The sequence below is a fragment of the Trypanosoma grayi genome, assembly GCF_000691245.1.
Source record: "Trypanosoma grayi strain ANR4 Tgr_153_V1, whole genome shotgun sequence".
Taxonomy (NCBI): domain Eukaryota; phylum Euglenozoa; class Kinetoplastea; order Trypanosomatida; family Trypanosomatidae; genus Trypanosoma; species Trypanosoma grayi.
The window spans coordinates 1-27,288 of NW_008825772.1; the positions used below are offsets into that span (position 1 = coordinate 1).

Below are 27,288 nucleotides of genomic sequence, written 5' to 3' on the forward strand. Positions count from 1 at the left end.
CGCGTCTCTACGCGCGCGGTAAGAGGCGCTACGACCGCAAGCAGTCTGGTTATGGTGGTCAGACGAAGCCCATTTTCCACAAAAAGGCGAAGACCACCAAGAAGATTGTTTTGAAGCTTCAATGCTCGAGCTGCAAGTCCATCATTCAGAACGTTCTCAAGCGCACGAAGCACTTTGAGCTGAACGACAAGAAGAAGACCGGCAACAAGGACCCCACGTGGTAAGTTCACTACTACTCTGGCTCTGTTTTATTTCAAGAGTTTTTGAACTATTTTTCCTTTTTTTTTTTGAAGTGTGGCCTTCACCGGCACTGATGTGACCCGCAGATGTTCAGCAAATTGCCCGTGACGAATCAAAGTGGGCTTTTTTCTTCCTGCTTTTTTAAAAATACGCCGTAAAGATTTTTAAAACCTCGCAAAAAAAAAAAGATAAATACACACACACACCCACAGAAGAAAGAAGAAAAAAAGAACCATGTCGACAAACTTGGCGTATATCAACCCAGGGGGAAGGCAGGCACGGAAAGCTAGCGCCCTTGAGATAAACATGGTGGCTGCACGAGGCTTGCAGGAGGTTCTAAAAACAAATTTGGGCCCCAGAGGGACAATGAAGATGCTTGTTTCTGGCGCCGGACTGATTAAGATAACAAAGGATGGTAATACGCTTCTAGGGGAAATGCAGATTCAGCACCCTACTGCGGCGTTGATAGCCCGCGCAGCTACCGCTATTGATGATATCACTGGAGATGGCACCACGAGTACCGTCCTGGTCATTGGTGAGATGATGCGTCAAAGTGAGCGGTACATTCAGGATGGTCTACATCCCCGTATCCTGACGGAGGGCTTCCGTCTCGCTCGTTGTGAGGCATTGAAGTTCCTCGAACAGAGCATTTTAAGGATTCCTGCAGAGGAGCAACGGGAGTTTCTGACAAATGTGGCGCGCTCAGTCCTTTCCACAAAAGTGGGGTTGAATATGTCGGAGCAACTTGCGGAAGCTGTTGTTGATGCTGTCCTTGCGATTGCTCCCAAGGACGGAAAAGAGATTGATCTGCACATGGTTGAGATTATGCACATGAAACATCGGCTGAGTTCTGACACGAGTTTTGTCAATGGTGTTGTTTTGGATCATGGAGGCCGCAACGACGATATGCCAAAGTATCTGGAGAATGCGTACATCTTGACTTGCAATGTTTCCCTGGAGTATGAACGAAGCGAGCTCAATACAGGATTTTACTTTAAGGACCCTGCGGAGAAGGAACGTATGGTTGCTGCAGAGCGAAAAGTGACCGACGATCGCGTTCGGGACATTATTGCTCTTAAGAAGCAAGTCTGCACAAAGGAAAACAAACGGTCTTTTGTTGTTATCAACCAGAAGGGCATCGACGGCATCGCACTAGAGATGCTGTCTAAAGAGGGCATATTGGCTCTCCGCCGAGCCAAGCGTCGCAACATGGAACGACTTGTTTTAGCTTGCGGAGGCGAGGCTGTGAACACGACTGAAAATCTCACACCTGAGGTGCTTGGAGAGGCTGGCCGAGTTCAGGAGTACACACTTGGGGATGACAAATACACCTTTGTGGAGGATGTAATTAAGGGCCAGAGCTGTACTCTTGTTGTGAAGGGGCCAAACGATCATACAATTGCCCAGATAAAGGATGCCATCCGCGATGGTCTTCGATCAGTCAAGAACGCATATGAGAATGGTGGTGTCATACCAGGCGCCGGTGCATTTGAGGTCGCTTTGCACGATCATCTGTACCGTTATGCTGATACTCTCACAGGTAAACAGAAAATTGGGGTGCGTGCCTACGCTGACGCCATGCTTATAACCCCCAAAACACTTGCGGAGAACTCTGGCCTTGATGTTCAGCAATGCCTTATTACTCTTCAAGAGGCGAGCCGGACAGCACGGGAACAGAACCGCTCTGTAGGCCTTCGTCTCGACACAGGAGGTGTAGTGGACCCCGTTGCAGCTGGTATACTGGATAATGTAATCGTGAAGAAGAGCATTTTAGAAACGACGGGTGATATCACAGCCCAACTGCTCTTGGTGGATGAAATTATGAAGGCGGGTCGCCGTGGGGCGGGTGGGCCGCCACCACAATAGAGCACAGATCTATTTCTAAAAAATTTTTTCAATTTTTTTTTTTTAATCACAAAAAAAAACAAGGAATATGAAAAATCGGCAAGGATTAATGGTAATATAGATTGTCAACGAATCAGTGATTTAAAAATGGTTCGTTGCGTTTTACCCAGATTCTGGAATGTAAGAGGGTGAAAAATGTTCATATTTGAAAGAATGTTGTAAAATGCATCCTTTTTTTTTTCATCTTTTTTTTGGATTTGTTGCTAGTTTCGTTGAAGCCTAGAGAAAGATGGCCAAGGGGGAAAAGGAGGAGGCACCCGTTGACAAGCGGGTGCAATGGCTTGAGCAGCGCATTATTGCAGCTTTGAAGGCAAAACCGGTGGACACCAGAAAGCTCATCGACAACGAGGAGAGTCGTGGTCAGATCAATGAATTTCTTGACACAGCGGATGCCCGTCATCTGTATGTATACCAGTTGTCCAGTGGGATGCTTGCTGCCCGGATTGAACCACCGGATGAACTGAAAAAGAAAGGAATCTATTTCACAAAGACAAAACGTGAGAGGGTCAGCGACGATCAGCACATGAAGGGAACCGTAGTGTTTGGTGACTTATGTCCTGATGCACTATCTGGCCTTAATGCTATGACTCGAAACGTTTATGCTCAGCTTATTAAGCGTGAGAAGCGAAACGTCAGCCAGGTTCCAGATGTTGCCGTCGCTGAACTCATGGATGATACAAATGGTTTGCTGGCGCAGATGCTGGTGACCCTGGGTCTCAGTCAAGGGAAAACTCTCCTTCCCATGCCACCGGTGCAGTTGCCTTCAAGAGTCAGTGATGGCCCTTTTGATGCGGAGTTCCTCTATCAATTGGAGAGCACCATCATAGCTTGGACTGCCCAGATCCGTTCAGCTATTGAGTCGTCTCCAGGTGAAATGACAGAGGGTTCTGCAGGAAAGGGATCTCTTCCCGGGCCGCTAGACGAAATTGCCTTTTGGAAGAGTAAAGCAGACAATCTAGCGAACCTTGATGAACAGCTTTACTCTGTTAAGGCTCTAAAGATTCTTGTGATTCTGAAGAAAGCTGAGAGCAGCTACTATGCCCCGTTTTCGCAGCTCATGAATGAGCTCAAAGAAGCCGCGACAGAAGCGAGGGACAACTACAGGTTTCTTAAACCGATTGAACCGGAATTTGAAGCCATGTGTCCCTCCTTCTCTGGGCACATAGAGTTTACACAATTGGCTACAAGTGGAACCTTCAAGCGGCTCTTTCATTATTTGTATCTCCTATGGACTCAATCAGGTTTCTACAATACTTCTACACGGTTGGTTGTTCTTCTTCGTGAAATGTGCAATGATCTCATTGGTATGGCAGCTGAGCATGTGAACGTTGAAGAGTTTGCAAAGGGTTTTGAAAAAAAAGATGCGATTACCCGACTGGGAGAGACTCTAGCCATTTGTGGTCAATTTAAGGCATCATACTTCCATTATAAATCATATGTATCTACTGTGGCACGCCCTTGGAAATTTCAAAATGCAGCTTTCTTCTCCAGGCTTGATGTGTTTCTGGAGCGTTGTCACGATCTTTTGGATATTATGGAAACCGCTGTGCTGTTTGACAAAATGGAAAATATAAAAGTTGGAGGCGCAGAAAGTTTGTTGCACACAAAAGAAGCTGAAGAAATTAAGACCGAATTTGATGAGGCACATCTTAAGTTCTTTGGTGTTGAGTACAATTTGTTAGACGTTGATGAAACCCGATTTGATTCCGACTATTCCATTTTCCGAGCAAAGATTCGAGAACTTGAACGTCGTCTCAGTGCTATTCTTGTAACAACCGTCGATGACGCAAAGGCTATTTCAGAAGTTTTCAAAGCAGTGGACACATTTGATGGTTTCACCGATCGTGCTGCCGTCCAACAGGAGTGGTCCAAAAAACAGAAGGCTGTTTTGGATTGTTTCCATCAAGATCTTCTTACAGCACAGGAAGCTTTTTACCAAGGCGATTCAGCGGGGTTCTATCCAAACATTCCACCTCTTGCGGCAGCTGTTGTACGATGCAATGCTTTGCTTGATCGTATTAATGAGTCTCATACCCGTGTCAGTGAACTTTCACCCGCGGTTCTCGAAAGTGAATCCGGAAAAGAGACGATGGAGTTGTATGAGAAACTCAAGGGAAATCTGGAGGAGACTATTAGACAGAAGTACGAAGCTTGGTGTGCTGATGTTGGCTCGATCAGTGTGGAAAAGTTGAAGTTGCCCCTCTTGGAAATGGGCCGCGGCAACAACCTGAAGGTCAATTTTGACCCTGCCCTTGTGAAAACTCTTAGGGAGGTTTACTATTTGGAGGTTATGAATTCTTTTGATACTCGTGACCGTCAGAAACTTGACGTCCCTACCGATGTTCAGGCTGTATTTGAGAAGCGTGAAACATACCGTTCGCAGACAATGAAACTTGACTATGTGTGCTCAACCTACAATAATTTCATGAGCTCCTTACGTCAGGAGGATGAACGCCCTCTTATACAGGCAGAACTAGATGCCTTTGAGCATACAATAACGCAAGGGATGACCGAGGTGCGTTGGCACGATGGAAATGAAGTCGACTCCTTTATTGAAGTAGCTTTACAAAAGGTGAATGCTATTGATCGTGTTGTTACGACATTTCATGCAAACGTTCAGCACATGGTGGACTCTCTGGAGGAATACCGCAAAAATGACAAGCTTCTGCCTCTTAACCGCACTGAAGGTGCGAAGACTATGACGGAACATGAGTTGAAAAAATGTCTTGAAGAACACTCCAAAAATCGTCACCGTGACATAGCTGTGCGAGGGAAACATATCCACAAACTTCTCGAGGAGAGCTTTGAAGCCGTTAACCGACTAAAGGATAGTGAAGGATCCCCTCGTATTACTGAGGATAGTGAGGCATGGGAGAAGTATGTAAGGTACGTTGATGGAGTTGTCAAGAAGGCAATAAGCGATGCTGTCATTTACTCACTTACTTGCATACGAAACCAGGTAGATGCCGAATGGATCACCGAAAACGAAGGTATACCGTTAGTTGAGGTGAGATTGTGCCTTACTAGGCCAACAGCGGACACCCAGCCGTGCTCGCGGTATGAGCCATACATTCAAGGTGTCCTAGAAGGGGATGCGTCAGTACGAAAGCTCTTGTCCAACGCCATGTTGAGTATTGAAGCTGGTGCAGATCTTATTGATCCCCTTGTTAGTGGTCGGAACTACACCACTGAAGTGGGAAATAATGAAGAAGTAAAGCGATTGAAGGGGGAAATTGATGTTTTGTTGACTCAAAACTTTGAGGCGTGTGAAGAGTATCGTCGTAACTTTGATGAATTCAAGCATTTGTGGGAAACTGATCGAAAGAAGGCGTTCACAGCATTTTTAGAAAAGGACAAGATCATTAATCGACGCACCAGCTACACTGAAGAGGACTTATCAAAGGAAGCTCCACAAACTTCAAAGGAGTATTTTGGTGTCAGTTTGCAGGAATTTAACCGAGCTATCACGGACTATGAGCGTATTGGCGCGAGAATCAATAGTGCTGAGGAAAGACGCATAGAGAGTTTCGTTTCAATTGATGTGAAACCTCTTCGTGCGGCATTGCGTGATATTTGTAAGAAGTGGAAGGATATGTACTCTGACTTTTTGATGAACAAGATTTCAACAGATCTGGAGAATCTATATGCGTTCATGAATGATGCTGATAAAGGACTTGATGTTGAAGTGCTTGACGGCAATGTTGAATCACTTAAGTGTGTCATGCGTTGGATTAGAGATTGCCGCAGAAAAAATCAGGAGGTTATGGGTAGTGAAGAAGAGAGAGAAGCTGGGGGTATGTTTGCACCTATTAAAGCTGCTATTCGTATGTTGAAGAGCCACGCAAACACCTCATCCGCCTTGGAAGTGGAGTTGGCGAAGATTGAGAAATTGGATGAATTACGGAAGCCTGCTCCGGAGCAATGGGTTGCTCTTAACAAGAAGGCTTTAAATGTACGGGCACAAAATTCCATTGTGCAAGACAGAGAGGCCGAGAAAGTAAAGGAGGAAGTTTTACTTTTTGAAGAAAAACTCCGGCAAGAGGCCCAAACATTCCGACAGAAACGTTTGTTTAGCTACGCCATTGATCGCAGTATTGTTTATGATGAAATGGACGAGGTTTACCTCCACTTCATGGAAATTGAGCACGAAGCAAAAGAACTCCAAAACCTACAGGAACTTTTCGACTTAACCCCCGCACAATTTAAAGAAATCCGTGAATGTCGCCATGATTTGATGATGTTGAAACAGGTATGGGACTTAAACGAGCACGTCATGTCACAGTTCAGTGACTGGATGAAGTCGACTTTTAAGAATGCCGATGTTTCGTTGTTTGAAGATGAGTCCAAAAAACTTTCCAAGCAACTTCAGCAACAGCCGATGAAGGTGAAGTCGTGGGATTGTTTCAAGGGTGTGGATGAGCAGGTGCGTAACATGCGAACCTCCTTGCCGCTGTGTCAATCGTTAAGTTCCCCATCTATGCGTCCTCGGCACTGGCAATTTCTGGTGACAGCAACCAAACAACCCGGTAGTATCGACCCTGAGGCGAGTGACTTTACCCTGGAGAAGCTGTTTTCTCTTGGTCTTCACAAGTTCTCTGATGAAGTGGCAAACATTGTTGAAAAGGCGGATAAGGAACTGCGGATTGAGACAAATCTCAACAAAATCATTGATATTTGGGAGAAGATGACCTTTACGTACACAAAAGATGAAGGTCTCGACACCTACTTGCTGGGTTCGGTGGATGACGTTGTGGAGCAGCTGGAGAATGACAACAATGCACTTTCCTCTATGCTTTCAGATCGTTTTGTGGAATACTTTTATGAAAAAGTAATTCACTGGCAGAAAAATCTTGGGACTGTTGACACTTGTACTGGGAAATGGATGGAAATACAACGACAATGGATGAATCTGTTTCCTATTTTTGTTCGCTCCGCGGACATTAAGGAACAACTTCCTCAAGATGCCAAAAATTTCGCTGAGGCGGATCGAGTATTTCGGATTCTGATGAGCAAGGCACACAAGTACACCAATGTTATTGAAGTTATCTGCAGTGATACCTTGAAGAATGAATTGGAGCGAAACGAGGAACTGGACCAAACATTGAACTATATTCAAGATATTCTTGCTCAATGTGAAAAGGCTCTGGCAGACTACTTGGAGACGAAGCGCAAAATATTTCCACGATTCTTCTTTGTATCTGCAACGGACTTGATTGATATTCTTTCGAAGGGATCTGAGCCTCGTGCAGTGATGGTTCATATGAGCAAGATTATTGACGCTGTGGATACATTTTCGTTTGCAAACAATCCCAACTCTGGGGCTGGACCAAAAGACACATATGAAATGATCTCTGTGCAGGGTGAGAAGGTGAGTCTTGCGGAGGATTATACGTGTGATGGCCCAGTTGAACTGTGGCTTGATGGTCTCATTGGCGCTATGAAGAAGGCTGTAAAGAAACAAATCAGGGAGGCAAATGCGAGTTATATTGAGAAACCACGAAATGAATGGATTTATCAGTATCCTTGCCAGGCAATTATTGTTGCTTCACGTATCTGGTTTACAACTGAAGTTCACCAGGCATTTATTCAAATTGAGGAGGGTAATGACATGGGTATGAAAGATCTTTTGAAAAATCAGAAGTCTCAACTTGATAGTCTTATCAAGGAGGTTCTAATTGATCGTACGTCCAATGAGCGGAAAATGCTTGTGCATCTTATTACCATTGATGTCCATAATCGTGATATTGTACAGGCTATGGTGGATGAACGTGTTGACGCCGTGGATGCTTTCAGTTGGCAGTCACAATTGCGCTATTACTGGGATGAAGCAAAGGGAAATGAAATCCGAATTGCCGATGCTGAATTTATTAATGGATACGAGTACATTGGTCTTTGTGGTTGTCTTGTTATTACCAAATTGACAGACCGCTGCTACATTACACTTACTCAAGCTCTTCGCCTGAAAAAGGGAGGAGCGCCTGCTGGACCTGCAGGAACTGGCAAAACTGAAACAACCAAGGACCTGGCGAGAAATATGGGTATTGCATGCTACGTGTTCAATTGCTCTGATCAAATGAATTACATTACGCTGGGCCAGATTTTCAAGGGACTCGCAATGTCTGGATCTTGGGGTTGCTTTGATGAGTTCAACCGTATTTCTATTGAGGTGCTGTCTGTCGTTGCGACGCAAGTTGGGTCCATCTTGAATGCTCTTAAGGAGCAAAAACAAAGGTTCCGTTTTATGGATGAAGAGATATCTCTTATTACGTCTGTTGGTATGTGGATTACCATGAATCCTGGTTATGCTGGTCGTACTGAACTCCCCGAGAACATCAAGTCGTTATTCCGCCCCTGCGCTATGGTTGTCCCCGATCTCAAGAACATCTGTGAAATTATGTTGGCTGCTGAAGGTTTTGGAGATGCTAAGGATCTTGCGCTCAAGTTTGTGACACTCTACAGATTAAACAAGGAGCTTCTTTCTCCTCAAGACCATTACGATTGGGGTCTCCGTGCAGTAAAATCTGTTCTGTATATTGCTGGTGCCCTGAAGCGAGGTGACCCAGACATTCCGGAGCGTAATGTACTCATGCGTGCGTTGCGTGATACCAACATGGCAAAACTTAGCAAGGATGATGTATACGTGTTCATGGGACTTATTCGTTCCCTATTCCCAAATTTAGAGGTTCCAAAGAAGGACAAGCCCGAACTTGTCGCCGCTTGTAAGGAAGTATGCCGGGAGAAGGGTAATCTCCCTGGTGAGAATGACATCTTTATTCTAAAATGTGTCCAGTACGAAGAGCTATTGCATGTTCGTCACTCTGTTTTTGTTTTGGGAGCCGCTGGATGTGGTAAAACGGAATGCTGGAAGTGTTTGCAAGGTGCACTTACCAAATTGCACAAGGATGAGTGGAAGGCTAAGGCGGTGTCATCTTGTCTGAATCCAAAGGCTATTACCTCTAACGAATTGTACGGATACTTTACCCCCAATAAGGAGTGGCGAGATGGTATCATATCTTGCATATTCCGTGAGTACGCATTAGAGTCAAAAAAGAGACAGAACATGAAGTGGATTGTTCTGGACGGTATCATCGATGCAGAGTGGATTGAATCAATGAATACTGTGATGGATGATAACAAGATGCTAACATTAGTGTCGAACGAACGTATTCCTTTGACAGACTCTATGCGAATGATATTCGAGGTGTCTCATTTGCGTAACGCATCACCAGCTACAGTTTCCCGTGCTGGCGTCGTCTTTATCAATGAGAGTGATCTGGGTTGGGGCCCTTTTAAAGACAAGTGGATTGCCACCCGAGACAAACGTGAAGGCACGATACTTGATAGTCTTTTCGACAAATACGTTCCCTTCGTATTCGAGTTTTGGAAACGTAGCATGAAGCCTATTGTCTCTCTTATGGATATCAATGTAGTGCAGACCATTTGCTTTATTGTGGAAGGTATATTCGCACAGCTGTCGCAAGAAGAACTAACGAAGCATCCGAACCACTTTGAGGTGTATGAAAAGTATTTCGTTTTTGCAGTTATTTGGGCCTTTGGTGGACCTTTGCCGGGCTCTGATGGACGAATAGATGCAAGAATGAACTTTTCAAATCAATGGAAAAAAGAATTCCCGAATATGAAAATTAGTGACACCGGATCCGTATTTGACTTCTACATTGATAAGAACAAGGACGATAATGGTGTGTATCAGTACGAGTGGAAACCATGGAGTGATCTTGTTCAGCCATACATTCCGGACCCTGATAAACAGCTCTCCTCTGTCTCAGTGCAAACTGCGGACAGTGTACGCATGTCACATCTTATGAGTCTGTTAGTAGATAACGCGAAATCTGTCATGCTTGTTGGAACAGCTGGTACCGGTAAAACAAATTTGATCATGTCCAAATTAAGATCTCTGGACAATGAACATGTTTTGTTCCGTGTTATATCATTCAACGCACGTACTTCTTCCAGTGGACTTCAGACTGTGATGGAACAATCACTGGAGAAACGTTCCGGTCGTACATACGGTCCTTTCAACCGAAAGAAACTTGTGTTCTTCCTTGACGACATGAACATGCCTGCACCTGATAAATACGGAACGCAAGAGGCTATTGCACTTCTTCAGCAGCATGTTAACTACGGTTTCTGGTATGATCGTGTGAAGATCATTCAAAAAGAAGTTGTGGACCTACGTTACGTTGGTGCGATGAACCCAAAATCTGGTACTTTTACAGTATTGGATCGTCTCTTGCGCCACTTCGCTGTCTTCTCTACGAATATGCCGGAACGAGCGGATTTGGTGAGTATATATGGACAGATTCTACAGGCGCATACTAAGAAGTTCCAACGCGACATCCGGGACGCAATGACAACCCTTATTACCAACGCTACCATTGAATTACACTATTTGGTATCCAAGCAGTTTTTCCCCACTGCCGTTAAGTTTCACTATCAGTGGAATATGCGCGAGATGTTTAACATTTTCCAGGGACTTTGCAAAGCTCACCCCAAACTCCATACCACGCCAATGCAGTTTGCACGCCTTTGGGTTCATGAATGCAATCGAACGTTCCGTGACCGAATGGCAGAGGCAGATGATATGAACCGCTTCGATGCTGTTTTTCTGGAGGTGATAAGCCGTGCTGGTTTTAGCGATATCAACCCGAAGGAACTGATCCAAGAACCATTATTGTGGGGACCTTTCCATACCACTCCAGAGGGTGAGGAGAATGTTTACGAGGAAGTGACCGTTGATAACGCGCAGTCATTCCTTATAAAGAAACTTGAAGAATACAATGATAACTATGCTCGAATGGACCTCGTTTTATTTAATCAGGCAGTTGAACACTTATGTCGCATTTCACGTATCACGTCTAATCCACGTGGTAACGCCTTGCTTGTTGGTGTTGGCGGTTCTGGTAAACAGTCCCTTGCTCGTCTTGCATCATTTATCAATGGGCATGATGTCTTCCAAATCCTTGTGACGAGCAGCTACGGTATTACAGAATTCCGTACTGACATGCAAGAGTTATATCGCAAGTGTGGTCTGAAGGGGTACCCATTCGCCTTTATCATCACCGATACTCAAGTTGTGTCTCAGGATATGCTGGTCTACCTCAACGATATGCTTGCCAGTGGCAATGTTCCCGAACTTTTCAACCAGGACGAGCGTGATGGCATAATAGGTTCGATCACCAATGAAGTTAAGGCTTCTGGCTTTACGGATTATTCAAACCCGGATGTCTGTTGGGATTACTTCATCAACAAGGTGAGGTCAAACCTTCATATTATTCTGTGTTTCTCTCCAGTCAGTAAAAACTTCGCTAAGTGGTGCCGTCAGTTCCCTGCCCTTGCCAATACTACTGTTATAGATTGGTTCTTACGTTGGCCAGAGCAGGCTCTTAAATCGGTTGCAAAGCGGTTCTTATCAGAAATTGAGCTGGGTGGACCGAAAATGACGAAGAACATCGCTGATTTCATGGCATCTTGCCAAGAGAAGGTTACTGAGACTTGTGAGGAGTATTACCTTCATGAAAAGCGACGTGCGTACACGACACCGAAGTCATTTTTGGAACTTATTGCCTTCTACAAGGAGCTTCTTACCAAGAAACGTGATAACCTTAATGATAGGACGCACCGTTTGGTGAGTGGTATAGATAAAATCAAGGAAGCTGGTGTCCAGGTTGCAGCATTGCAAGATGTCTTGCAGAGGGAAAGTATAGAAGTCGAGGAGGCACGTCAAAAAACAGCAGCATTAATGGAAACCGTAGGGAGGGAAAAGGCTATTGTGGAGGAACAGAGTGCCATTGCAGCAAAAGAAGAGGAAAAAACAAACAAAATTGTTGCAGAGGTAGAGACATTTGAAAGCCAGTGCGCAGAAGATTTAGCGAAGGCGAAACCTTTGGTGGAGGAGGCTCTTGCAGCGCTTGATACGCTTGACAAAGCATCCATTTCAGAGTTAAAGAACTTAGGTAAACCCCCAGTCGATGTACAAATGGTTGCTATATGTGTGAAGGTACTTACGTCCAATCCGCGTGCTATTCCTTCAGTAAAGAACCGAACATGGGCAGAGTGCAAAAAGATGATGAATCAGGTTGATCGTTTCCTGGCAGAGTTAAAGGGGTTTGACGTAAATAATATTCCACAAGTGTGCATTGATCAGATTCAAATGTACATCACAAACCCCGCCTTTGACCCTGAGAACATCAAGACAAAATCCTTTGCTGCGGCAGGCTTGTGCAAATGGGCCGTTGGTATTAACAAGTATCACTTGGTGCGCTGCGAGGTACGACCCAAAGAAGAAAGACTTGCTGAAGCCCAAGAGCGTTTGCATCAGAGTAAAACGGCGCTGAAGAAAATCCAAGACAAAGTTGCAGATCTTAATGCCAAACTTGAAGCCCTGATCTCACAGTACAACGAAGCAGTTGAATCAGCTAATGCCATTGAGCGTAAGGCAAAAAAGACACAATTAAAGATGGATCTTGCCCAACGTCTCGTTACTGGTCTAGCAGACGAAAGTGTACGCTGGGGTAACACCATTCAAGAGCTCCGGAATGCAAGCGAGCTTTTGGTTGGCGATGTTCTTCTGGGTGCCTCTTTCGTTTCATACATTGGCCCATTTTCAAAGGCTTTCCGTGAACGTATTGTGACAGAAGATTGGGTACCCAAGGTGAAGGAGTTGGGTATTCCAATGACGGAAAACCTTGATATTACGATGAACGTCCTTACAACAGAAGCAGCAGTGGCCTCATGGAACAACGAAGGTCTTCCTTCAGACAGAATATCAACAGAGAACGGTGCCCTTGTGACTAACTGCACTCGGTGGCCTTTACTTATTGACCCCCAACTTCAGGGTATCAAGTGGATTCGCACACGTGAGGAAAAGAACGGACTAAAGGTGATTCAAACATCACAAAAAACATGGCAACGCACTCTTCAGTCGTGTATTGAGGAAGGACTTCCTTGTCTTATTGAGTCTGTGGGTGAATTCATTGAACCAGTGCTAGATGGTGTTCTGAGTCGGCAGACTTTTAAAAAAGGTGGGCGTTTGTTCATTAAGCTTGGTGCGACGGAAGTGGAGTACAACCTCAAATTCCGTTTGTTCCTGCAGACGAAGATTGGTAACCCTTCATATGGCCCCGAGGTAAATGCCCAAACAACTCTTATCAACTTTATGGTGACAGAGGTTGGTTTGGAGGATCAACTCCTTGCGGTCGTTGTGAACCAAGAACGTCCAGACCTTGAGAAAAAGCGGGGTACACTTCTTCGCCAGATGAATACTATGACAATCGAACTTCAAAAGTGTGAGGATGGTCTCCTGTATGAACTGACAAATGCCACAGGTGACATTTTAGAAAATGTTGCATTGATCGAAAACCTTGAAAACACAAAAAAGAAGGCAAAAGAAATCAACATTTCTTTTGCCCAGGCGGTAGCCACTCAGAAAGATATTGCTCAAAGTCGTCTTACATATACCAAAGTTGCCGTGCGTGGTTCATTGCTATTTTTCCAGATTGATCAACTGTGGAGGATTGACCATATGTACCAGTACTCTCTGGAGGCATTTATGGTTGTGTTCAACAAGGCCCTTCTGAAGGCGGCGCAGCCGGAAGACAAGAAGGATGTTGCGAAACGGGTGGAAAACGTTCTTCAATCTATCATGGAAACCGTATTTGCATACGTCTCTCGTGGTCTTTTTGAGCGACACAAACTAATTTTGTCAAGTCTGTTGACTTTCGCAATCCTACAACGAAAAGGTGAAATTGACGCTAAACAGCTGGATTTCTTGTTGAGAGGAAAGAAAAAATTGGGCGTGCCACGCCCTGAAACTGTTGTGGAGTGGTGTCCTGAACCGAACTGGGCTGCAGCACAAGCTCTTGCCGACGTCGAGGGATCGACACCACCTTTCAGTCTTTTGCCAAGCGATATGTCAGAGAATAATCGCTGGAGACAATGGACTGAGACAGAAAAGCCTGAGTTGGAGAAAATGCCAACTGAGTGGAAAAACTTGTCGCAGTTTGAACGTCTTTTGGTGTTACGCTGCTTGCGCCCTGATCGTCTTACAGCTGCCTTGGAAACATTTGTATGCGATAGCATTGGTCGTTTCTTTGTATCTGACCAGGCCGTTGATATTTCTGCGTCGATCAAGGAGTCAACGACGACAACACCGCTTTTCTTCATTTTGTCACCTGGTGTGGATCCTGTACGTGCTGTGGAGGAGGCAGGTCGGAAACTGGGCTTTACATACGACAATGAGCGTTTGTACAATGTTTCACTTGGTCAAGGCCAAGAAATCGTCGCTGATCGCGCCCTTGAGAAATGCTTCCTGCATGGTGGCTGGGCGCTCTTGAACAACATTCATCTTGTGCAGAAGTGGCTCCGAAGCTTGGAACGACGACTCGACAACTACGCTGAGATTTACACCCGCGTGGCACAGTTGAGGAAAGAGCGTGATGAAAAACGAGCAGCAGCCAAGAAGGTTGCAGAGAATTCAAAAGACAACAGCAAGGATGACAATGAAGATGGTCCTGAAAGTGCGAATGAAGGTTTATCAGCAGATGTCTCGCAGGCTCTTGACGCGACCACAGGAGGAACAGAGGGAGAAACGAGTTCTGCTGAACCCGCAGCAGGAGGAGATGCAGAGGAAGAAATGAGTGATGACGATATTCCCTTTGAAGGCCCAAGGGGACATCCGGACTTCCGCGTGTTCTTGAGCGCCGAGCCTTCCAACGTCATTCCAATTGGAGTCCTTCAGCGCTCGATCAAGCTCACATCTGAACCGCCAACTGGAATTCGTTCTAATATTATTCGTGTGATGACCAACTTTAGCGATGAGCCGTGGGAACGGAGTGCGAAGCCAACAGAGTTCCGCTGCATTATGTTTTCCATGTGCTTCTTCCACGCCGTGGTCGTGGAACGCAAAAAGTTTGGCCCCCAGGGATGGAACAGGGTCTACCCCTTTAACGCAGGTGACTTGACTACTTGTATGGAAGTGGCAGCAAATTATATTGAGGATCGGCCGAAGGTTCCATGGGAAGACTTACGCTATGTATTTGGTGAAATTATGTACGGTGGTCACATTACGGATGACTGGGACCGCGTATTGTGTATGGCGTACCTTCGAACATTTATTGTACCGGAGTGCTGCGATCACCTTCAACTGGCGCCTGGACTTGACGTACCTCCTCCGATGACTTACAACGAGTACATGGATTGGCTGACGAACTCCGAAGATTTTCCACAGGAGTCACCCCTTCTTTTCGGCCTTCATCCGAATGCGGAGATTAACTACCGTACTGTTCAAGCAGATGTGCTCTTCCGTACCATCAATGAGCTACAGCCAAAACAGCACACTGGAGGAGATATGCTTAGCCCACAAGATATTGTGCAGCAGAAGATTGATGAGCTTCGAGAACGTCTTCCTGAGCCGCATAATCTACAAGACTTGTCGGAACGTCTTGAGGATGAACGAACACCACAGCAGCATGTGTTCTATCAGGAGTGCGAACGCATGAATCTTCTTACTAGCGTTCTGAAAGGAACGCTTGAAGAGCTGGATCTTGGCCTCAAGGGAGCACTCTCTATGACAGCGGCGATGCAGACGTTGTTTGACGAAATCTTTCTTGATAAACTTCCAGCTGTGTGGGAAAAGGTTTCCTTTTTGTCCTTGCGTGCGCTGGGGTCATGGATGGAAAATTTCCTCTTCCGCAACGATCAGTTGGTGAACTGGAGTGGTGAGCTTCAGACCCCAAAGGTAACCAACATTGCCCTTTTCTTCAATCCAATGTCGTTCCTCACGGCTATTATGCAAACGACTTCCATCACCAACAGTTTTGATCTCGATCAAATGTCGCTGGTGATTGATGTGTTGAAAAAGTCTGCCGATCAGATTGAGACAAGTGCCCGAGACGGTTGCCATGTCTCTGGCCTTTCCATGGAAGGCGCCCGTTGGGATTCCGGGGCTGCCTGCATTGAGGCTAGCAGGATGAAAGAACTCTATCCAAAAATGCCAATCATGACAGTGCGTTCGTTGCCGCTTTCAAAGATTGATCGCCGCGACCAATACGAGTGTCCAGTGTACAAGACTCAGCAGCGTGGGCCTGGTTTCGTTGTCGGCTTCTGGCTCAAGACCAAGCAGCCTGCAAAGAGGTGGACAATTGCTGGTGTTGGTCTTATTCTTGATGTTGTGGAGTAACAGAGCCTTGGGAAGAAAACTTCGTCAGTTTTCTTTTTTTTTCCCCTGGATTCTGTGTGGATGGAGTTTTTGTTTCTCTTCGGTATGTATACAGCGAAGATAAGATAGGCAACGAGGTATCCAAAAGGAAAAAAAAATGAAGCTATTGTACACAAGACTCTCTTCAAATGTAAGTAATCGCTGCCTCACATTCTTTACCAGGTGGTGGTGCTGTGTCAGGAGTAATGTGCGTTTCATAGTGTAATTCGTTACTGTCCTTGTATTGAATCCAGTTGATGTAATGGTTTTTTTTTTTNTGCTGTGTCAGGAGTAATGTGCGTTTCATAGTGTAATTCGTTACTGTCCTTGTATTGAATCCAGTTGATGTAATGGTTTTTTTTTTTTGTTTTACCCCCTCACTTTTCTTTAGCGTGGTGCTCTGCACTTTTAGATGGAAGCTCCATAGTTACCGCTCTATACATGGATATATAAATGCAAGGAGACAAATAGGAGAATGACACTCAGCATGTAAGCCACGCCATTTTTCGTGACGAATCCTGGGCAATCTGTTGCTATTGAGTAGTCTGACCCCAATAGGCGGTGACGATACAGCGCGAAGGGTTTGTGATTGTCGCCATCGTCTGCGTGCAGTGCCTGGTTTGTCAAAGAGTGGGAAACCAGGGGAGTTGAATTCGTTCCACTGGAAGCTTGCACATCCCTCTCCCCCCCCCCCCCCNCCCCCGAAAAAAAAATACAACTGGGTGGTGAGAGGCTACTCCGCAGCGCCGTTCCGAGGCTCGGCAAATTCTTTTTATGCCCTGAAGATGACCAGAAAGTCTTCCACGTGGCCTGCTTATTACACCGTTGGATAAGGTGCCCGAATTACCCCTGAGCTCTTTCTCCCATGGCATGCGCTACAAGGATTACGGAGATTTCATGAGTGATACATTTACATTGCTTTTTTTTCTGATATGCATGTTTTTTCTTTTTTTCTTTTTTGCCCTTTGCGGTGCTGGATTCGTGTACATTAACCGACGAGGACAAACATCCGTTTAATCGTGTGTTATGTTGCGAGTCCCACGCTGTATGTCTGTGCAGCAACGACGCGTTTTGCCCTGCTTGCGGACCCTAAGACCTTACCGATGAATTGGTCGGTCTAGCTTACGGCTGAATGATTGCGACTCCGTGTCCAGGAGTTGTTTCTTCGTGACGGATTATAATGCTTCAGGGAGAGAAGTTGGAATTGCAGCATGTGTTGCTTCCTTTCTGGGTTCTCAAGGCGACGGGGCGCATGCGAATCCCAATATTCATGCGTTTGCGTCTCTGTGTAGCGTGCCACACTTTTTGTGGTTGCACAATGAGGCGTGAGAAGTGCCACTGCTTGTAGTTTTTCCTTCCTTTTCAACCAAAAAGCAGCTCGTACGGACATCAAGAACATTGTGGGTTTTTTTGCTTTTCTTTTCTCCTCTACCATGATGTGGCATGGGTACACATCCTTTCTATTAGGGCCAGCTGGCCCTGCTCTTCTACACACACATACACCCACTACTGCGATGGATTTGATGTTCAGTGTGTAGTGTCACCACCAGTGCTGTTTGATGATGGTGGTGATGAAAAGTGCAGTGTTGGTGCAACACTTCTAGATGGGAAAGTCTGGGCACTGCATTCCCACACCACTTGACGTCGTCTCGGCGTGAAAAGGTAGGCGAGGGATATACCGACTGTCTTGTTTTGACCTATAAGGAAAACGTAGCCATTTGTGTGGCAGTGGCGCGCCTTGCTGTGCTGTAGTGGGTGTCGATGACGTTTTTTTTTTCTTCTGTGTTTCTCTGTGTGCATGCGTGTGCGCTGCCCCTTTTGTAGCCGCCTGGCGGCGTTCCTCTGTTACACGGAGCATATTCGGAGACGTTTTGCCGCATGGAGGTATGAGGCAACAGTGTGGAGGCTAATGATACTTCGATTTAAGTTGTTAATCGGGTTGTTTTCTTTGTGTGCGTGACGGGCGTGGTCTTTTTTTTTTGTTTGACTCATGAGGCTCAATATTGTGCGATGGAGGGTGCAGTACTCCACTACGGAAAGGGCTGGCTTGATGGTTTAAAATTCTATGCGATCGCATTATGGGAGGTGTGTGGTACCCGATGGTTACACTGGTGCTTATTTATTTGCCTTCAAAAATATAAATTTACTGATCCGGATTCGTTTCTTTTTTTTTTTACTCTCTGGCTTGCGTGCACTCTTGAAAGGCTCCGTTTTCCCTTAGTCTAATGCTGCGGCGGCTCTTCCGACCGAGGCCTACGCCGTTGCTGCTGCTAAATAGAGACGGCCCCTCTCTCTTTGTAGCGAGGAGTGGAATTGTGCAGCCTGCTGGCGTGCAGAATTTGCATCGTCCAGGCGAGTCTACTGCTGCGCCGGCGTCCTACGCGTTGCAACAGACTTCTGCAAGGCCATCGTTTGATGCAATTGGACAGTCCAACGTTAAAGTGCTACTAGCTAGAGCCCAGTACGCTCTTTTCACGTTTGGGTGTAATGGCACAACGGGTGATTACTCTCTCTATTGTGCGACCACGAACGAGCTCGTATGCATGAAACAGGAAACACTCTGGAAGGCAGTGTTTTGGATGGAAGAACGTATTGGTGATGAGTACATTGCAGGCATTTTGTTTCCGAGCGATGGCTCCGCAACTCTCAAAGATGCTGCCACCCTCCTGAAGACGAAGTCTCGAAAGAGAATTGTGTTAGCTCCAGACGCTTGGGGAATCGCTTTCTCGGCGCTTAAAAATCAGCAGGAATTTGTGCGTGGCATGGAACTCCCCTCCAGCCTCGAACATGCCGCATTTCTGCTGACAAGGACGCTCTACAAACCTTCAGTCACTGATCCCACAGTGTTCGACTTTATAACAGGGTCGTATATTTCTTGCTCATGCGCCGATCTTCCAGGTGCGTCACGGGACGCTCTACTCTGCTGGTGTGTTCTCTTCAACGTCCATAAAAAATTTGGCACGACTGGAAACCGAAAAGTCATGAATCCCATTGATCAAATTGTTCGGCGAGTCGTCAAGGCTGTCAACATCTTTGTGGTGGACATCAATGTTAGAGTTGGCAAGGGAACCATTGCCGAGGGGTTTACGATGATTGTGACGATCTATGATGCCCAAAAACGAACACAGACAGTTCATATGATTCGTAGTTTGGCTGAGGAGACGTCAAAACGTAATGCATTGAACGTTTTGCTCTATGGTGAGGGTACGTCGTCAATTTCTCTATTTGTTCCTACAGGGAGGACTAAGTCGGCGCAACTACTCGCCTTTGCGCGTAGCTGTCGACCGTCTTGCCCCTTTTTTGTTGCAGAAGTCTCGAGTTTAGCACCGTTTTTTGTGGGAACAAAAGTGGCGGAAGGACTCGACGAGGAAAAAGATCCACGCGCCACGTGGGCGACAATTCGGGCAAATTGTTTTCCGGAGAGCACACACAAAAAAGACGAAGAACAACTCGACAGGAAGCTGCAACAAGGCTTCACAGCCCTCGCCAATAAACTTTTTTCTGACCGATTACACCGTGTCTCGCCTACGTTGATGTCGTCGGTGAATACTATTCCCGTGCAAGAGGATGCACACAAAGCACTGGAGCGTGTGGGTAAGTTGGAGGAGGCCGAACGTAATAATCCTGTTCCACACGTAACGCAGTCAGCCTTTCTAAATAACGTCAACATTAACGACGCTGAGGTTGTGTTTCGTTTACAGCAGTGGCGCTCGAACATTTATGAGAACCCAGAACGTCTTGAGCGGGAAAATAAGGCGTTGGCGGGATTGAAGCACTACCTCGTCTTGGACCTCGAGACTACCACTGTGCGCCGCTACAAACGTGTCGCCAATCCATTCACAAAGGAGAACTACGTTGTGATGTCTGGTGCTCGCGACTACAATGGAAAAGTGTTTATACCGACACGTTATTTCAATCGAAATATCGCGTTACGATATGATGATTACAGCGTAACTAGCACATGTAACTTGGTGGAGGGCTCATCAATGTATTCGTTGTTTCTACCCCCCCTCGACGACTACGACGTTATTGTGGGACACAACATCAAGTTCGACTTGCTACACATATGGCGTGATGCAGAGCTGTGCCGGTTTCTCAAGAGAGGTGGAAAAGTGTGGGACACCATGTACGCCGAGTACTTGCTCACAGGTCATGAGGTGAAACTCGGCCGCGGCGCAGGTCTGGAGGATGTAGCGAAATCGTACGGGGGTCAGTGCCCAAAGTTGGACGCGGTAAAGCAGGCTTGGGCGCAGGGAAAGGAGACGTCCGAAATTCCGTATGCTACACTGAAAGAGTACCTTCATGGTGATCTGGAAAACACAGAGCTGATTTTCAAAAAACACACGGAACGCGCTCTTGTACAACGGCAGGCTATAATCATCGTAGCTCGTATGGATGGTCTCCTGTGCACAACCGAAATGGAGTACAACGGTCTCAAGACAAATGTGCAGCTCGCCATAACGCAGAGTAACGAGCTAATGGGCAAGGTTACGGAGCTTCGGAAACATCTTGACAACGCAATTCCAAAGGAGATTCCGGCAGACTGCCGAAAGTATTTTAACTGGTCGTCAAATCAGCACCTCATCGCCCTCTTTTTTGGTGGAAAACTGAAGCTCAACACAAACGCTCGTGAGAGTAAACTTCTGCCTGGGGAAACCTTTGATCGCCACACGTTATTTGTTCCAGCAGAAGAGTATACTAGAGACCGTTTTCCCAAAGGTGTGTTTCTGCGCCCACCGGTGCATGTGATTGGCCCGGCAGACTGTCTAATTATGGCAGGTGGCTCCCTGGTAAAGGGAACAAAGATATTCAAGACATATTACGAAGCGTATGTAAAACAGGCTGGCTTGCGGAAGAGTTCATCACTTACAGATTCATTAAGCCGCGAGATGGTTGCCGTGTCGAGGGTGGAACTTGATAAGCGCAGCGAACCTGATGCACTCGTCAATCTGCTCCCCAGGCGCCACCTTTTTTTGTTTGTGGCAATGACGCCAACTGCAGCTGGCGCCATCGATAAACTCTTCGTGAAGAACGCAGTGACAGGAGAATCCTTGACAATATTAGCAGATCAAACAGATAAGGCTTCGCGGTTACGCTCCTTTTTGGAGCAGCAGGTGAATGCGTACACAGAGATGCTACTTCCCGTCGATGAGGATGGTGATTCCGCGTCCAATGGTAGCGCCTTTGTTGATGCACACGTTACTATTTTGGCCAGGGATGCGCCATTCTCTTGCAGACGTTTGCTGGAGTCGGATGAGGGGATTAAGTCGTACTTGGCATCCCATGATGGTACCATCTCTAGTGTAGATGGGGTGCCACGCTATGTGATTAGCGTGGCTGATACAGTGTCAACACTTACGTATTATCGTCACGCGTACGGCGCTGCCACAGAAGCAGCGTGGAAGACTCGTGGTTCTTGTGACGAGTCAAAACTTGTATTTCCATTTAAGGCCTGCCCACGTCCAGGTCAATCAAAAACTGCAACAGCAGATGCATTTAGAAATATGCTTCTGCGTGAGGCCTCCATGAGGCCGGAGGAGTGGTGCAACTATTACATAGACATCTTTCTGCACATTGGTGATGCCGCTTTGAAGAACGATGCACTTGCGCCTGAAGTTGTGGTGAAAAAGTCGGTCAAGCCCAAGAACAAGGATATTGCAAGGAAGCTGAGCACTCTTCCAATTCTTCTACGTGAACGTCGTGCGTTTGTTGGGTATTACAACTCTCTTCCTGTTAATGAGAGAAGACGTTTGGCCCTGATGACAATGATGGGCAGGACGTGTGCCTCTGTTTACGATGCTTTTGGGGTGCAGTGCTCACACGACGATGTGGTGGAGGTTCAAATTCGTGGTCGTTTGTCTACGTATGTGCCGAGTCAACTTGATGCCGAGCAAGTGATGCGAAAGTTCCGGAGTACAACGACAAGGCAGCTTCAGGTGGGTGAAGATTCACTCAATTATTTTAAGAAGACCCACGGAGATAAGACGGCTGAAACGATCCTCGAGTTGCGGGCAATGGAGAAACTCATTGGTACGTACTACGAGAACACAGATGGTGGTACAGGAATGGTGTCCCTTGTGCATAGCATTGACAGCTGCATTCACCACGAGCTGATACACAACAAGACGAACACTGGACGCCTTGCAAGCGCTAATCCCAACTGCCAGAACATTCCAACGGAGGATAAATCACCACTTCGAGAAATGTTTGTTAGTCGTTATGGTGAAAAAGGAATGTGTATCGAGGCGGATTACTCACAACTGGAGGTTGTCGCCTTGGCTGTTCTCGCGAACGACCACCAGATGCTAGAAGATCTTCGATCCAATGTGGATTTCCACTGCAAGCGTGTGACAATGATGCGGCCTGATCTTCAGTACACTGAGATTCTTCAAAGAGCTAAAAAGAACAAGGAGCCAGAATTTGTAAAGTTGCGTCAGCAGGCGAAGATTTTTTCGTTTCAGCGCCAGTATGGTGCAGGGGTAAAGATGATTAGTCAGAGCACCGGCCTGACACAGGACCAGGTGCGCACGCTAATTGAAAAAGAGCGGGAGACGTATCGTGGGGTTGACATTTTCAACAACATTGTCGCTTTGTCGGCTAACAACTTTGATGCCTCACTTCAGGATGGCTCACGCAATGTGAAGGGTCATCAGTTTTTTAAAGGAATGTTTCCCGTTATTACTGGTAGCCGCTACGTCTTTACAGAATCGGATGTGCCGGAAGGTATGCTCCGCGATAGGTCTGTGTCTGCCAAATCAACGAACTTTTCACCAACGCACTTAAAAAATTATCCCGTACAGGGATTTGCGGGTGAGGTTGTGCAGATCATGCTCGGTGTCCTCTGGAGGCATTTCTTGCGAAATAACAACTACAGCGGACTGGCAGTTCTTACGAACACAGTGCATGACTGTGTATGGGTGGATTGCCACGACGATGTGTTTCTTAAGGTCGCCGACGAGGTGGACACAATCATGAGTAGCGTGCGGGAAATCCTCAATCGACTCTACCCAGAAATGGAGGTCACAGTGGAGTTCCCCTGCGACGTTGTTGCTGGCGAAAACATGGGCGCACTTCGCCCCATTGTTCGCGAAGAGATGTTGTAACGGTGTTCGATACGGCAAAGTTCTCGGTGATTGTTCTCTTTTGGTTCTGCTATTATTATTATTATTATCACTAACTACTGTTGATGTTTTTGTCCTTGTGTCTTTGGTAAGCCACGAGTCATAGACCGAAAGAGTAGTTCACTTCATAGAAACCAAAGAAAACAGGGAAAACATATGTGGACAGAAACAAAAAAAGTCTTTGTAAAATAAAACATGAAGAAAATGGCTAAAATTCTTATTGTGTTGCGTGGATCTTTTGTCGCCCATATTGAGTTGTGTACTGGGGGTACTCCTCTCCAACAGTATTCCTTGTTTTTTGTTGTTTTCTTTTTCTTGTGTTTACAGTAGCCAAGAAGACGATGACCAGGAGTGCTGAGAACAAGTTTGACGTGTGGTGTCTCGCCGATGGTCCCGAGGCGGTGATGGGCCGTCTGACTCCGAAGCCGTTGCCCTTATCAGCAGTACACGCCACGTCCTTGCGTGCCGAGAAAACAAGGGAACGGCTCACGCACTTGCATAGCATCATACAGCGCTCATTGGAGCATGCGGAGATTCCTCAACGGCGTCCGCGGGACGCTCAACATCCTCCTCCAGTCCCCACTGCTCGGGAGTCGCCGCCGTCGCCGTTAAAAGAAGGAGGAGGAGGAAGCTACCTGAATTGTATGGAGCAACTTGTTCTGGCGCAGTTTGAGAGCCTGGGTAGGAGAGATATTATGCTGGCGCAGATGGAGGCGTATGCGGCACACCAAGGGAAGTGGTATATGGCGATGAGTAATCTTGTGCTGCGTGCCCCAAGGAAACCGGATGCTGGTCTATGCTTGTCCGAAAATGTGGGTCTTATAAGGCCTCATGCGCACAGCAACGAATCATTTTCTGAAGAACGGCTCTCTGATGCTAGATCCAGCCCACACAGTCTGTTAAATTTGGCCTGGGAGGAGAGTAGTGATCGTCACTCTTTGACGTTGAAGGAAAATACTAATTTTAGTTCAATATTACTAAATGCTGGTACATTGCAATGTCTATCGAGTGTCTCGAGAGAGAGTGACGAGCTAAAAAACGTGCTTGATGGAACTGTAGTGGTACTGCGTCAGTCAACTGGGGTTGCGAAACTGCTCCTTCGATGGGAAACTGAAGAGGACAGAGAAGATAGCAACCTATGCGACACAAAACGCAGTTTATCGTCAAGTAGAGATATTCACATCGTGCCGACGACGTTTCTCGACGCAACAAAGGAATATGTGGAGAGTATCGGCTCACAAGATGCATTTCCTCTATACTGCAATGCTGAGGTGGGCACCGGCAAGGCGCTGCTGAGTCCATCTGTAGTTGAAGATGGTGCGGCTGAGCAGTCCCACATCCAACGTTGTTCCATCTTTTCACCGATGCGCTCCCCAAAGCAACTTGTCGTCACACAACCAGACAAATATCCATCTATCGCCGGCCACATGTATCGCAGCTGCACCCCTGACGTGACGTGGCAGCTCCGCTTCTACAAGTTTACCAACGGCGTGTTGCGCTTCTCAAAGCCGGCACCTGATGGAAAGTGCCTTCACTGGTGGACAGTGCTTACCGCCAATGAGATCTTGCACGTTGAACTAAAGGAAGGTGAAGGCGGTATCGGTGAGGCGAAGCCCCCCCTGTGCTCAAGTGAGAGTTGTTGCTTTTCTGTTTATTTTAAACGACGCTCCGATTATTCCCAAAGGAGACTGCGGTTATGCTGCACGAAGCAAAACGAGACCATCACATGGTTCTTTGCGTTGCGGCACGCCGCACAAGTAGCTGCGTCGCTTAGCACGGCAGCTGCACACGGTCACTGACCTTATCGTACCTTGTTTTTTTTTTTTTTNGGGGGGGAGAGGATCGTAGAGATCACGCCTTGTTGCTTGAGCCCCTTGCCAGTGTGCGGTACATGTGCAAGGAAGAAAGTGCTAACATGTTTTTCCTTGTGTTCAGCATATTTGGCTGCCAAGGGTGTATGATATAACGTGATATATATATATAATTCTATTTTCCTTTCAGTTTATTCTAAAAAGCTTTTATATTGTTGTTTCATTACAAAAAAGAAAAGAAATTATGGCGTTCATTGCCATTGCACTCGGTGTAATAGCCATTGTGGCGCTCAACTACGTGATATCCCGCGTTCGCTTCAAACCTGCCCGCACCAAATATGACTATGACGTCATTATTGTCGGTGGAAGCATCGCTGGGCCAGTAATCGCGAAGGCGCTTTCGGATCAGAAGCGAAGGGTATTACTTCTGGAACGGGATCTCTTCACAAAGCCTGATCGCATTGTTGGGGAGCTTTTGCAACCCGCTGGGATTGGCGCGTTGAAGCGTCTGAATATGGAGGGATGCGCCACATCTGTGGGTATGCCGTGCAACGGGTACGTCGTGATCGACGAGCACGGACAGAAAGTGGCACTGCCCTACAGGGCAGGCTTCCAAGGCTACTCGTTTCATTTTGGCGACTTTGTCAACAATTTACGGAAGCATGTCTGGCACAAATGCGCGGCTGATGTCACGATGCTCGAGGCAACCGTAAACGAGGTGTTGGTTGAGCGAACATCTTGTGTCGAGCGTGCTTATGGGGTGGAGTATTCCATCGATGTGGACTACAAAGCCCCAGAAGTACCATTTACTGGTGCACCTCAGAATGATCAAGCGGCAAGGGCGAAAGTTCGATGTGTGGCAACGGCTCCGCTTATCATTATGTGCGATGGAGGTTCGTCCAAATTTAAGGCGAGGTACCAGCATTACACCCCTGCGCGGCAGTACCATTCCAACTTTGTCGCTCTTGTCGTGCGTAATGCCCAACTGCCAGTGGAGAAGCATGGCACTGTTCTCTTTGGAAAGACAGGTCCAATTCTGGCTTACCGTCTCGATGCAAACGAATTCCGCATGCTTGTTGATTATAACAAACCAACTCTTCCCAGCTTGGAAGAGCAAAGCAGGTGGCTTATTGAAGAAATAGCGCCATGTCTCCCTGCTGAGATGCGTTTCGAGTTCATTTCTGCAGCAAAAAATATAAATGGTATTCGCTCCATGCCGGTAGCCCGTTACCCTGCAACCTTTCCTTCTATCAAGGGCTACGTGGGTATTGGCGACCATGCAAATCAGCGTCATCCACTGACGGGTGGCGGTATGACGTGTGCGTTTAATGATGCACTTCTTCTCTCTGAGAAGCTTGCGGCTATTCCCAAGTTGCGGAGTGATGATGCAACAGAGATGGCTTCTATTGAGGATCAAATTCAAAAGGTCATTGTGGGCTACACCCGGACACGTTGCTTGCACAGCAGTTGTATTAACATTCTCTCGTGGGCATTATATGCTGTGTTCGGTATTCCTGCCCTGCGTACTGCGTGTTTTGATTACTTTCTTCTTGGCGGCGATTGTGTGGCTGGCCCTATGGCGCTGCTGTCTGGTCTGGATCCGAGCCCCATTCATCTGATGCGACACTACTCTCAGGTGATGCTAAACGGCATGTTTAATCTTGCCACAGGCGGCGGTCCATACAGTTGCCGTGATGGAAAGGAACCTGACTTCTTTGCGAAGTGCATCAGGGCGGTTACATTCCTGTTCAACCCGTTCCGCTTTGCAAATGCATTCTGCATTCTGTACCAATCAATCCTCGTGGTGGTGCCGCTTGTGTACTACGAATTTGTTTCTTTCTGGTTACTGATGGACCCTACGAGCTTCATCCCAACTTTGGTACGAAGAGTGAAAATTGTTTTCTGCCGTGTTTTCCACGACGCGAAAAACTGGAAGCCTGTTGGTTTGTAGACCTGGAAAGAAGACACTTCGTTTTTTTTTTCTATATATATATAT

General features: G+C 46.6%; 5 protein-coding genes across 5 annotated transcripts; all 5 read left to right on the forward strand.

Moving 5' to 3' along the window:
- Positions 1-546: 546 nt before the first annotated feature.
- On the forward strand, positions 547-2,106 carry DQ04_01531000 (chaperonin TCP20; the record flags this gene model as incomplete). The annotated part of the gene is made up of 1 exon (XM_009310822.1): positions 547-2,106. The coding sequence occupies one exon, from the start codon at positions 547-549 to the stop codon at positions 2,104-2,106; it is 1,560 nt and encodes a 519-aa protein (XP_009309097.1).
- Positions 2,107-2,374: 268 nt separating this feature from the next.
- On the forward strand, positions 2,375-16,342 carry DQ04_01531010 (dynein heavy chain; the record flags this gene model as incomplete). Its single annotated transcript, XM_009310823.1, has 1 exon — positions 2,375-16,342. One exon carries the CDS (start codon positions 2,375-2,377, stop codon positions 16,340-16,342), a length of 13,968 nt encoding a protein of 4,655 aa, XP_009309098.1.
- Positions 16,343-18,585: 2,243 nt separating this feature from the next.
- On the forward strand, positions 18,586-23,463 carry DQ04_01531020 (putative mitochondrial DNA polymerase I protein D; the record flags this gene model as incomplete). Its single annotated transcript, XM_009310824.1, has 1 exon — positions 18,586-23,463. The coding sequence occupies one exon, from the start codon at positions 18,586-18,588 to the stop codon at positions 23,461-23,463; it is 4,878 nt and encodes a 1,625-aa protein (XP_009309099.1).
- A 359-nt stretch (positions 23,464-23,822) lies between these two features.
- Positions 23,823-25,280, forward strand: DQ04_01531030 (hypothetical protein; the record flags this gene model as incomplete). The annotated part of the gene is made up of 1 exon (XM_009310825.1): positions 23,823-25,280. One exon carries the CDS (start codon positions 23,823-23,825, stop codon positions 25,278-25,280), a length of 1,458 nt encoding a protein of 485 aa, XP_009309100.1.
- Positions 25,281-25,536: 256 nt separating this feature from the next.
- DQ04_01531040 (putative squalene monooxygenase) lies at positions 25,537-27,243 on the forward strand (the record flags this gene model as incomplete). Its single annotated transcript, XM_009310826.1, has 1 exon — positions 25,537-27,243. One exon carries the CDS (start codon positions 25,537-25,539, stop codon positions 27,241-27,243), a length of 1,707 nt encoding a protein of 568 aa, XP_009309101.1.
- Between the last annotated feature and the right edge of the window lie 45 nt (positions 27,244-27,288).